Source organism: Aquarana catesbeiana, linkage group LG13 (genome assembly GCF_042186555.1).
Source record: "Aquarana catesbeiana isolate 2022-GZ linkage group LG13, ASM4218655v1, whole genome shotgun sequence".
NCBI classification, from domain to species: Eukaryota; Metazoa; Chordata; class Amphibia; order Anura; family Ranidae; genus Aquarana; species Aquarana catesbeiana.
Genome location: NC_133336.1, coordinates 4,926,642 through 4,939,665, shown reverse-complemented (window position 1 = coordinate 4,939,665; position 13,024 = coordinate 4,926,642). Strand labels below are relative to the sequence as shown.

General features: G+C 50.2%; 1 protein-coding gene across 3 annotated transcripts in view; it reads right to left on the bottom strand.

The window, feature by feature from the left end:
• Positions 1-13,024, bottom strand: part of UNC79 (unc-79 homolog, NALCN channel complex subunit) — a 270,207-nt gene that overhangs the window by 196,711 nt on the left and 60,472 nt on the right. For 2 of the 3 annotated variants that reach the window (XM_073609763.1, XM_073609762.1), the window contains 4 exons: positions 12,628-12,798; positions 7,656-7,748; positions 6,915-6,970; positions 1,677-1,806 (listed from right to left, as the gene is read on the bottom strand). In XM_073609763.1, coding sequence (XP_073465864.1) covers positions 1,677-1,806; positions 6,915-6,970; positions 7,656-7,748; positions 12,628-12,798 — 450 coding nt within the window. Of the gene's footprint in view, positions 1-1,676; positions 1,807-6,914; positions 6,971-7,655; positions 7,749-12,627; positions 12,799-13,024 lie in introns of those variants that run through there. The other variant, XM_073609764.1, reaches the window with a different exon arrangement.

Sequence of the window (13,024 nt, the reverse complement as noted above, 5' to 3'; positions counted from 1 at the left end):
ATCTGTGCGCACAGAGAGGCGAATAGAACACAAAGAATACATTGCAAAGCAAACAATTGTTAACCTAACCCACCAACCATATACATCACCAGGCTGTATACAGCACTCAGTGCTGATTTATTTTTACCTAAAGAACTCCAGTAAAAAAAAAAAAATAAATAAAAAAAGTGGGGGGAGGGGAAGCTTTTACCGCAATAGTCACCTTCAATCCCAAAAACTGTCCCCTGCAGTGCTTCCTTACCACCACTAGGTGTCCTCAGTCTGACATTCTGCATCATTCAACCCCCTTTCTTTGACCCGCCCCCCCTCAGCCCGTGACTAGGAGAGGAAGAAGCAGCACAATGAACCAATCAGTTGTGCTGCATTGAACATGTGCTAACAAGAAGGGGGCGGGGACAAAGGGGTGGTCAGGAGGGGCGGCTGCCCTGGGCAGGAACTTAGGGGGTGGCAGGAGGTAAATATTGTTCTAGGAGGGGAAATTTTAGGGGGGGGGGGGGTGCTAAGAGTGGTGATCTAGGGGGATTTGTTTTGGGAGGGGGGAGGAAGATTTGTGCTAGGAGGGGGGGGGGATTTGGGGGGGGTGAATTTGTGCTGGGAAGAGGGATTTGAAGTGGGGGGGGGGTTTACCAGAAGGGGGAAATTTGAGTTTGGGGTGCTAAGAGTGGTGATCTAGGGGGATTTGTTTTGGGAGGGGGGGAAGATTTGTGCTAGGAGGGGGGGGGATTTGGGGGGTGAATTTGTGTTGGGAAGAGGGGGATTTGAAGTGGGGGGGAGACATGTACTAGGAGGGGGAAATTTGAGGGTTTGGGGTGCTAAGAGTGGTGATCTAGGGGGATTTGTTTTGGGAGGGGGAGGAAGATTTGTGCTAGGAGGGGGGATTTGGGGAGGAATTTGTGTTGGGAAGGGGGGGGATTTGAAGTGGGGGGGATGTGTACTAGGAGGGGGAAATTTGAGGGTTTGGGGTGCTAAGAGTGGTGATCTAGGGGGATTTGTTTTGGGAGGGGGAGGAAGATTTGTGCTAGGAGGGGGGATTTGGGGAGGAATTTGTGTTGGGAAGGGGGGGATTTGAAGTGTGGGGGGGAGACATGTACTAGGAGGGGAAATTATAGGGGTCAAAGATTTGTGCTAGGAGGGTTACATATTTTTTGGGGGGGGGGGACATTTGAGGGGGCAAAAATTTGTATTGAGAGGAGGGGAAATTTATGCTTAGGAGTTAAGCATGCCGATGAGTGTTCAGTGTTTTTTTTTGGGGGGGGGGGATTTTGCCTGAATAAGGCTCATACATCTGGAAGGGGGGGGGGGGGGATGGGTGCAGTTTAGTATGGTCGCCCCGGGCTCTGGATGACCTTGTCCTGGCACTGCTAACAAGCGTCACGCTGACAGAAGGAGAGAGCAGAGAGAGGCGAGCTCATCCGTCTGCTGCTTCTCCTTTCACTGTCCAATCACAGACTGGGGGAGGGACAAGCCCTGAAAGTGTTACGTGACTACAGAACACATAAATCTGGTCTCCTGACCTGCCTGAGCTACGTGGCAGAGCTGTGTAAATCTCAGGACAGGATGGACAGCAATACAAATCCGCTGACAGGTAAAGCAGAGCCCCCCCCCCCCCCCTCATTCATTGGTTTAGTATTTGTATTTAGCGGTTTTGATCGATCGTTATATTTTTTCCATCTCACCCGTGTACTGCAGCCCGCGGTATTCGCTGATGGCCCCCGGAGGTTTCAAGTTCGGCCAATAATGAAACAGCATCTGCACGGCTGGCGGCTTGACCTGGGAGGGTCCGTAGGCGATGACGTACAGCAGATCCTGCCAGACAATGTATATAAATGTATATTACAGCGGGGTCATACAAACTGTGACTGGGGAACTACAAGTACCAGCAAGTCCAGAGATCCAACAGTGTGAGATTGTCCTCTAATTACTGAATACAGAGAAGGCCTTGGCGCCATTATCTCACATGTTACAGAGCTGCTGATTGGTTAGCTGTATCTGATCATCACTCGGCACAGATCACATGACTCAATTCACTTAGTGGTGTATTTAAAAAAAAAAATTGTACTCCTATTTGTTATTTGTGCAAAATCAAATCTTCTGATTCAATATCCTTTACAGATCATATGTTATTCATTCGTAATAAAAAAAACGAAATGCGTCGGGTAAATACCTCATTATGGCCACTAGATGGAGCTGAGGATCCTAGAGAATAAATACTTATTTGCTATGATCCTCAGCTCCATCTAGTGGCCATAATGAGGTATTTTCTCCACTTGAAACCCCTTTTTTTTTAATGAATGAATAACATTCAACCTGCAGAGTACATGGAGGAAGAACATCTGATTTTGCTCCACTGACACCGAACAATTGTGCCGGCAGTTCTGCTGGATGGAGAGCTAAGCACATTTTTTTTTTAATATAAATACACCCCCTTAAAGTAAAAGGGAATCCTAACATTCGTTTTGTAACCTCTTTAAAAAAAAGCTCTGAACGTCGGGGAGGTGGGGAAGGATTGCCGACCATGTGACCACTGTTGTGATTGGCAGGGCCGGATTTTTCCACTAGGCACTGTAGGCATGCCCTTCCTAGAGGGGCGCCTGTCAGTACGAGTTTTTTGTTCTTTCTTTTAAGCCCTGCCCCCCCCCCCCCCCCCCCCCCCCCCGCCCTGCCGGGATTGTGTGTAAATCTGCCTGTCAGGCCGAACCGTTTTGGGTGGATGCGCTGCCACCTGATTGCTACCACACACCCCCCGGATCCCCAGCTACTTGCCAGGGATTCAGATTCAAACGATAGCTGTCCCCTCAGCAGGTTGGGAAGTTGTGCACGGCGGCGGTTTGGGACCCGTTGCAGAAACGGCGGGTTGGGACGGGGTGCGCGGCGGCAGGTTGGGACCCGTTGCCGAAACGGTGGGTTGGGACGGGGTGCGCGGCGGCGGGTTGGGACGGGGTGCGCGGTGACGAGTTGGGACGCGGTGCGCGGCGGCGGGTTGGGACAGGGTGCTCGGCGGATTGGGACGGGGAGCGCGGCGGCGGGTTGGGACGGGGTGCACGGCAGCGGGTTGGGACGGGGGCACGGCGGCGGGTTGGAACGGGGTGCGTGGCGGCAGGTAGGGACGGGGGACGCGGCGGCGGGTTGGGAGGGGGTGCACGGCGGCGGGTTGGGACGGGGTACACGGCGGCGGGTTGGGACGTGTTGGAACGGGGGCACGGCGGCGGGTTGGGACAGAGGGCACGGCGGCGGGTTGGGACGGGGTGCACGGCGGCGGGTTGGGATGGGGTGCACGGCAGCGGGTTGGGACGTGTTGGAACGGGGGCACGGCGGCGGGTTGGGACAGAGGGCACGGCGGCGGGTTGGGACGGGGTGCACGGCGGCGGTTTGGGACGGGGAGCACAGCGGCGGGTTGGGACGGGGTGCACGGCGGCGGGTTGGGACGTGTTGGAATGGGGGCACGGCGGCGGGTTGGGACAGAGGGCACGGCGGCGGGTTGGGACGGGGTGCACGGCGGCGGGTTGGGACGGGGTGTGCGGCGGGTTGGGATGGGGTGCACGGCGGCGGGTTGTAAAAGGGAATCCTAACATTCGTTTTGTAACCTCTTTAAAAAAAAGCTCTGAACGTCGGGGAGGTGGGGAAGGATTGCCGACCATGTGACCACTGTTGTGATTGGCAGGGCCGGATTTTTCCACTAGGCACTGTAGGCATGCCCTTCCTAGAGGGGCGCCTGTCAGTACGAGTTTTTTGTTCTTTCTTTTAAGCCCTGCCCCCCCCCCCCGCCCTGCCGGGATTGTGTGTAAATCTGCCTGTCAGGCCGAACCGTTTTGGGTGGATGCGCTGCCACCTGATTGCTACCACACACCCCCCGGATCCCCAGCTACTTGCCAGGGATTCAGATTCAAACGATAGCTGTCCCCTCAGCAGGTTGGGAAGTTGTGCACGGCGGCGGTTTGGGACCCGTTGCAGAAACGGCGGGTTGGGACGGGGTGCGCGGCGGCAGGTTGGGACCCGTTGCCGAAACGGCGGGTTGGGACGGGGTGCGCGGCGGCGGGTTGGGACGGGGTGCGCGGTGACGAGTTGGGACGCGGTGCGCGGCGGCGGGTTGGGACAGGGTGCTCGGCGGATTGGGACGGGGAGCGCGGCGGCGGGTTGGGACGGGGTGCACGGCGGCGGGTTGGGACGGGGGCACGGCGGCGGGTTGGAACGGGGTGCGTGGCGGCAGGTAGGGACGGGGGACGCGGCGGCGGGTTGGGAGGGGGTGCACGGCGGCGGGTTGGGACGGGGTACACGGCGGCGGGTTGGGACGTGTTGGAACGGGGGCACGGCGGCGGGTTGGGACAGAGGGCACGGCGGCGGGTTGGGACGGGGTGCACGGCGGCGGGTTGGGACGGGGTGCACGGCGGCGGGTTGGGACGTGTTGGAACGGGGGCACGGCGGCGGGTTGGGACAGAGGGCACGGCGGCGGGTTGAGACGGGGTGCATGGCGGCGGTTTGGGACGGGGAGCACAGCGGCGGGTTGGGACGGGGTGCACGGCGGCGGGTTGGGACGTGTTGGAATGGGGGCACGGCGGCGGGTTGGGACAGAGGGCACGGCGGCGGGTTGGGACGGGGTGCACGGCGGCGGTTTGGGACGGGGTGTGCGGCGGGTTGGGATGGGGTGCACGGCGGCGGGTTGGGACGCGGTGCGCGGCGGGTTGGGTTGGGGTGCGCAGCGGTGGGTTGGGATGGGACGGGGTGCGCGGCGGGATGGGACGGGGTGCTCGGCGGGTTGGGACAGGGTGCGCGGCGCGGGTTGGGACGGGGTGCGCGGCGGCGGGTTGGGACGGGACGGGGTGCGCGGCAGCGGGTTGGGACAGGGTGCGCGGTGGCGGGTTGGGACGGGGTGCGCGGCGGCGGATTGGGACGGGACGGGGTGCGCGGCGGCGGGTTGGGACAGGGTGCGCGGTGACGGGTTGGGACGCGGTGCGCGGCGGCGGGTTGGGACGGGGTGCGCGGCGGCGGATTGGGACGGGGAGCGCGGCGTCGGGTTGGAACGGGGTGCGTGGCGGCAGGTAGGGACGGGGGGCGTGGCGGCAGGTTGGGACGGGGTGCACGGCGGCGGGTTGGGACGGGGAGCGCGGCGGCGGGTTGGGACGTGTTGGGACGGGGCACGGCGGCGGGTTGGGACAGGGGGCACGGCGGCGGGTTGGAACGGGGTGCGCGGCGGCGGGTAGGGACGGGGGGCGTGGCGGCGGGTTGGGACGGGGTGCGCGGCGGCGGGTTGGGACGGGGAGCGCGGTGGCGGGTTGGGACGTGTTGGGACGGGGCACGGCGGCGGGTTGGGACAGGGGGCATGGCGGCGGGTTGGGACGGGGTGCACGGCAGCGGTTTGGGACGGGGGGCACGGTGAAGGGGTGCCGCCTTTGTAGCTGCCTGTGCCGATCCTTCAGTGTCACTCTCTATATATCTCACCGTAGAATTCGGAGTGGACAACAGAGGCCCCCCCAGGGTGCTGAAGACCCCTTATAAAATGACCAATCCCTCATTCCCTGCTGTGCCCGGCAGTGGCGGTGCGTCCATAGAGGGCGCAGGAGCTCCGCCACCTCTCTCCCACACCCGTCAATCTTCAATAGAGTCATGCATTGCATGACTATCTATTGTCGCTGCTGCCGCCCCCTATTCAGGTGTCCGGCCCCTTGTCGGGCGCCGGGCATCTGAATTACAGCGGCGGGGGTGTTTTTGGAAGTGCCCGATTAGAGCCGGCGGCTCTAATAGGCTTCCAAATTGGTAAACAGCGGGCGCACTGCTGTGCGTTCGCTGCTTACGTAGTGCTGTGTTAGGGAAGCGAATAAATCGCTTCCCTAACACTGACCCGCCTCTCAGCCGATCAGGTGCACCAGGTCTGGTTACATGTTACCTGATTGGCTGAAGCGACAGGCGCTGTGATTGGACGTCTGATCAGGCGTCCAATCACAGAAGAGAATGGGAGAAGACATCGAGGACTCAGAGGGAGCGTGGAGGACGGCGCTGACCCGAGACAGGTAAGTGCCGTGCGGGGAGGGGGGGGACAATTGCAGCAATTTATGGGTACAGTAGCTGTGTTTGATGGGCACAGTAGCTGCGTTTGATGGGCACAGTGAGGCTGCAATTGATGTTTTTTGTTTTTTTATTTCAGTTTGTTTGCGCCCCCCTAAAAATTTTGAGCACCAGCCGCCACTGGTGCCCGGGCTAGCAGCCCTGCCCCCCTGATGAGCACATAGTGCTATAGATAGGTAGATAGGGGTGTGTGTGCAGCTGCAGCAAGTGAAAACTTCAATTGAAGGAGACAAGGGGCTGTATAAATCGGTGAGTCTAAACACCCCCCTCTACTTGACAAATGGTTTCCATACGTCCTTCTCTTCTGCTGCTCGGAGTGCCGGTTCACACTATTCGGTGCGGGAACCACATGAGAGTTTGAACAGGAATCACACTGCAGTCCTGTTCAATTCACATGCGACTCTTCAGCGGTGCAAGTTAAGCCGTTATTCTGTATGGCTCAAATCGCACCGAATCCACACCAAAATGGAGCAGGACCCTTTTTTTGGCTTTTTTATTTTTGAGGTGCGGGGGGAATCTTTTTTTTCGCAGGACAGGTTATACCTGACTTTTTTTTAGTTCTGAATATAATAAAGAAAACAAAGGAAGGCTACATATTGCCTAATACGAAGAGAGGACTCACCGGAGAAGACCCTGGTGCTTGGAAACATGGAAGGAAAAAGGAGAAGAGGACAACAGAGAACAAGATGGATAGACGGCATCATGGAAACAATGAACATGAAGTTAAGCAAGCTCCGGGGGGCGGTGGAGGACAGAAGAGCCTGGCACTCTGTGGTCCATGAGGTCACGAAGAGTCGGACACGACTAAACGACTGAACAGCTATAATACTTTGCTTTCAATGTTTCTTACTTACTTTCCACACTTCCTGCTTGTACTTCATGAGACACTCCAGGAGCTGACAGTGATAGACTAGAAGACAACACACGACCAACGCATTACTGGAGAGTGTTAATGACTACGTCTATCTTCACACCACCCAAAGGATGATAAACAACAATAATAACTATCACTACAATCTCACTTCTAGTATCACTGCTACAACATTTACTTCTCAAAGTAAATAAAGGAAACCTAAACTGAAAGGGATTTGGGCGCTGCCATTGCCTTCTGAAAATGTCGGGTGCCTGGATGTCTCTGGCTTTAAGGGGCCCTGGCATCAGATATATTTTGGATAGAAGTGCAGCATGCTCAGCAATGCATCCATGAGATTCATGAATCCTCCCCAATGGCTCCACTGGCATCAAATGTGTGGCCAAGTCATTGGCTCCAAGTTTCTAAAGCCCAAGACAGCCATGCAACTAATATTTTCCAGAAAGGGGGTCAACTCTAACATCCTCCATGTGTCTGAGTTCAGGTTCAGTGGACAAAAGTCCATATCTACAGGACAACTGGTGTCAACAATTTCAGAAAACATTTAGAGGTCTTCCTCAGGAAGCAGAACATAAGGGGCTTTGGGAATTGTTAGAGAATAAAAATTACACACGCAGAGGTCAGACTGTCTTATTTCAACCTTAAAAAAAATATGTAAATATATATACTAACAAAATGTCCCAAGTCTTGCATGGTTTACCAATATCTCTAAGTACATACATACCTGGGTTGGAGGTGTACTGCATGGCAATCATAAGCATTGATGAGGCGGAGAGGTTAACATGTTGTGGTACATTTCCTTCTCTTCCTCTGGAGCCTGCGGAAACAGAACCAATTGGGTCAGAGACAAATTCATCACCACCACCTCCACCACCATCATCAAGACCACCACCATTACCACCACCATCATCGAGAACACCACCATTATCACCACCATCATCGAGACCACCACCACCATCATCGAGACCACCACCACCACCATCATCGAGACCACCACCATTACCACCACCATCATCGAGAACACCACCATTACCACCATCATCATCGAGACCACCACCATCATCATCATCGAGACCACCACCACCACCATCATCGAGACCACCACCACCATCATCAAGACCACCATCATCATCGAGACCACCACCTCCCCCGTCATCATCATCACTGTCATAATCACAACCAACTCCATCACCACCATCATGATCATCACCACAACCTCCACCAGAAAAGAAAGAAAAGACCTTCATGTGAGTCTACGGCAGAGGAGTCCAACTGTGTAAGTTCCGACAAGCAAAGGGACAAGGCTCCAATAAAAGGTTAAACACTATACAACACGTTTCATGGTTTTAAATGCCACTTCTTCAGGATTGTGGGGACAGCTCTCAGTGAGCATTCAGCTATCCGAGTCTATAGGCAGGTTTCCACTCTCGGTTTCCAGGTGCCTCAGCATCATTCAGGGCATTGGACGCCTCGCCAAGCATTGTTCTATCACTTACCCTGAAGATGTGGCCACTAAAAGCATTTTATAGAGTCCAACGTCCTAATAAAGCCCTATATCAGGACAATCAAGCCTTATTCCCTTCTTAATAGGAACTCACAAACGTTGGCTGCCTCTTCTGTAGGCTCACCGAAGGTCTTTTCTTCTTCTACATAGAATTTATGTTGGGTTTTTTTTTTTTTTAAGTTCTGTCTGTAAGTCCACCTGTCAGGAAAGGGTCCATTCGCTGGTAAGTTATATTATTTGGCATGCAGTACTGGGGTCCACCAGCAGGTGTCTCCTGGCAGTGTTGAACTGTCAGGAGAATATTTCCCTGCTGGTGTCCTGTCATCTTTTGGCTGCAGTACTGATGTCCACCAGCGGATGGATCCTGGCAGTAGGGGGCAGACAACACTCCCTGCGCTCAGGTGTAACTTGAAGCCAATTAGTCAGCCCTATAAATACCCGGCGAGCCCTCACTTGCTCGCCTTGGTATCTTTCTCTCTCCCTGCGTTCTGACCTTGCTGCCTGTTTAACCTTGAGCCTGCTATCTGCCTTGTCCTGATCTGACCCAATCCCTATCCTGAGGCCTTCCCAGTCCTGTCCCTTCTGTTCCTGGCTCCCTTGGATCCCTGCCCTGAACCCCATCCATCCATCCTCTCCTTGTCCTGTTCAGGTTCCCGTCCTTACCCTTCTGCTGACTTCCCTGTGTATGACCTTGGCTTGGCTTCTTTACGATTACGGTATCTCCCTTTACTTATATATATATATATTGTTGTTTGTAGTGGGTTGTTGTGTGGGTTTTTGCACTGTTTGTTCCTGTCACTTATCACTTGTTAATAAACACCATTTCACTTACATGTGTTTCTGGTCTCCTCTGTGCAGTCCACACAGTCTGGTCTACTAGTCTCCTGACACCACCAGGGAGCTTTTCTCTTACCTCCTGTCCCTGATATATTCAAACAAGAAATGTGGAGTAAAAATGTCCCCTTCCCCTTAAATCAAATATAGTTGATCACTCCACTCAGCTGAGCAGGTGCAAAAGTCAAGCAGGGGCTTGTCCTGCTCCACCTGTCCACACATCCACAGAAATACAGCCGGCACCAGACCATAACACCCAACAATCGTAAAACTTTATTGTTCCAGGGCAAACTTCAAGCGGCCCTGCCTGGAACCTCAAGAGACCTTCTGAACGGAAACCTCCTCCAGGAGAAGGAGGTCCGAGACTAGGACCTCTTCATATTTAGATCATTTTTATATGAATAAATGGTTGTGGAATGAATTATCTGAGTTTCCATTATTTCTTATGGGAACATTTCTTATGGGAAAACTCGCTTGGATATACAAGTGCTTAGGATTATAAGCATGCTTCTGGAACAAATTAGGCTCGCAATCCAAGTCATTACTGTAAAAGCATTTTGGCTGAATTTGGGCTGTTGTGGAAGGTTTTCCCCCACCTGAACCCTGCGCATAAAGCTCATTTAGTCCTTTGTGTTAACTTGTACAATGTTAAAAGCGTTTTTGAGCTTTGGCATTTTTTTAGTAGCCATTAGAGAAAAATATAATCTGTTTCATCATTTGTTGCTACGTTTTTCAGCTTTTTCATCCACTTTTAAATGTATTGTTTATTTATTTTACTTTTTTAAGGATTAGGGGTTAAAGGTTATGGTTAGGGGTAATTTATTTATTTATTTATTTACTTAATTTTATGTATTTATTTTGTTAGGTTAGGGGTTAGGGTTAGGGGTTAATATTATAGTTGGGGGGGGGGGGGTAATATTAGGGTTATCTGTTAGAATGAGGGTTTGGGGCTAAAATTAGCGGTGAGGTTTTCTATTTTTTTTTTATTATTTATTTTATGTATTTATTAAGTATGTATTCCATTTATTTATTATTTTTAATTATTATTTATTTTTATTTAATTATTGCACGTGAGCAGAAAAATGATCAAAAACACGCAACAAAAAACACGTTAAAATGCTCAAAAACGCTTTCATGCATTTTAACAAGAAAAAAAAAAAGGATCAAAAAATGCTTAAAAAAAAATAAAAAACGCACCAATTTGCCCAATTCTGGCTACAAAAAAAAAAGCTCCGGAACTTCAGGCGTTTGGCTTCAGGTGACTTGTAGTGGAGTTGTGAACCATCTCTGTAGAAAATAATAGATTTTTTTTTTCTCCTCCAGCGTTTTGGAGCTTTAAGCTGAGGCCTAAAGTCGGGATCTCTCAAGGATCTCCAGGATCTCTAAAGTCAGGAACAGGTCCAGAGTCTAGACCGGGTCACAGGAGCGCAGAACTAAATGCACTCCTGTGACACACAGGAGAAGTAGAGCCAAAAGAGCTTTACCCGTACTTCTCCTTTAACCCTTGCGGAGTATAAATTCCTATTGCAGGGGATGCCTAAAATCTGACTTCTATATCTTAGTGCAGACTTCTGGGAAAATCAGGGAGCCAATCACACAAGCAGGAATTGACATTTCTGGAGGCGTCCTGTACACGATTTGTGTACAGAACTCCTCCAGGTTGCCATATTGTATTGGATGTTACAGAAAATTACAGCGGCTGCAGATTAAAAAAATAAAAGATCTTTGTTTTTAACAGGTAAAAAGATCATGTTAACCACTTGCGGACCATCATTGTACGTCGGCTGTTTGACATTAAATACCTGGGTTATGGCAGCAGATAGCTGCCATAACCCCCGGTAACTTTTTAAACAGCGGGTGGTCCGCTTTCAGATCAAAGTGGTCTCTCTGGCAGATTCGCCACAAGATCACTTTTATCAGGGGTGGGAGACGGCCCCCCACTCCCGCCTCTCCCCGGTGGTCTCCGGTAAGCTTAGCAGCGGCGGAGACGATCGGGTCCTTTCCTCTGAGAGACATGGAGCCGAGTGAGGGAATGATGGCCCCCACCTGGCTCCATACCATTGAATGACGGAAGCGATGTCAAACGTCCCTTCCGCCCAATGGTCTTAAAGGGGATTTTTTTTTAATTATTGCATTTAAGTGTAAATATGAGATCTGAGGTCTTTTTGATCCCAGATGTCACATTAAAGAGGTCCTGTCATGCTTTTTTTCTATTACAAGGGATGTTTACATAAAATTTTAAATGGACAGTGTAAAAATAAAAAATAAAAAGTAAAATAAATAATAAAAAAAGAAAAAAAAAAAGAAAAAAATTTAAAGCGCCCCGTCCCGCCGAGCTCGTGCGCAAAAGCGAACGCATACGTTAAGTCACGCCCGCATATGAAAATGGTGTTCAAACCACACATGTGAGGTATCGCCGTGTTTTTTTAGAAGGAGAGCAATAATTCTAGCACTAGACCTCCTCTGTAACTCAAAACTGGTAACCTGTAGAAATTTTTAAACGTTGCCTATGGAAATTTTTTAAGGGTCAAAGTTTGTCGCCATTCCACGAGCGGGTGCAATTTTGAAGCGTGACATGTTGGCTATCAATCTACTTGGCGTAACATTATCTTTCACAATATAAAAAAAAAAATTGGCTAACTCTACTGTTGTCTAATTTTTTTAATTCAACGAAGTGTATTTTTTTTTACACTAAAAATTGCGCTTGTAAGTCTGCTGCGCAAATACGGTGTGACAAAGTATTGCAACGACCGCCATTTTATTCTCTAGGGTGTCTGAAAAAAAAAATATATATAAATATATAATATTATTATTATTATTATTATTATTAATTTTATATATAATATACTATATATATATATATATATATATATATATATATATATATAATATTATTATTATTATTAAAATTAAAATAGAGAATAAAATGGCGGTCGTTGCAATACTTTGTCACATCGTATTTGCGCAGCAGTCTTACAAGCGCAATTTTTTGGGGAAAAAAAATTACACTTGGTTGAATTAAAAAAATTAGACAACAGTAGAGTTAGCCAATTTTATATATATATATATATATATATATAATGTTTGGGGGTTCCAAGTAATTTTCTAACAAAAAAAAACTGATTTTAACTTGTAAAAATAAAGAGGCTCAGTCCTTAAGTTGTTAATAACATCAAAATACAACACGGCTTGTGTGGAAATTGTATATGATATACTACTTTTTTTTTTTTTTCTATTTGCTATATTGGTTTTTTTCACAAAAGTGGACTTACCCTTTAAAATAATTATCATCACAACACAAGAAAAAAAAGACTTTGTACAGAAAATAGGGAACAGACATAAAAATGAGGTGACTTACAGATGGCCATAGGCAGGAAGGACGTACTGAGATACTCGGTGATGTCCTTGTGCAGGAAGGGAGGGAAGGTGGCCAGTGTGGAGATCATGGTGTACGGTAATGTGCTCAATATATCGTCACTCAGAAACGGTAACAGGCAAGCGGTGGTATAAAATATGGATTGTCCCAGATCTGGAAATATGAACAGGAAAAGTTTAGCCAAACACAGAGAACACAAATCATAAATCAGTATAACGAAAGACAATGGGACTATGGTTCCTAAAGTACAGAAGTGGGGCTAATCTCAGCAGGGGAGTGATTGCTGTTCTATAAATAAGGCAATGAAAGTCACTCAACCCAAAAACAGGTCATCTAGGCCCTCTCCTACTTTTATTTAAACAGCCAAGGTAGTTGGGAA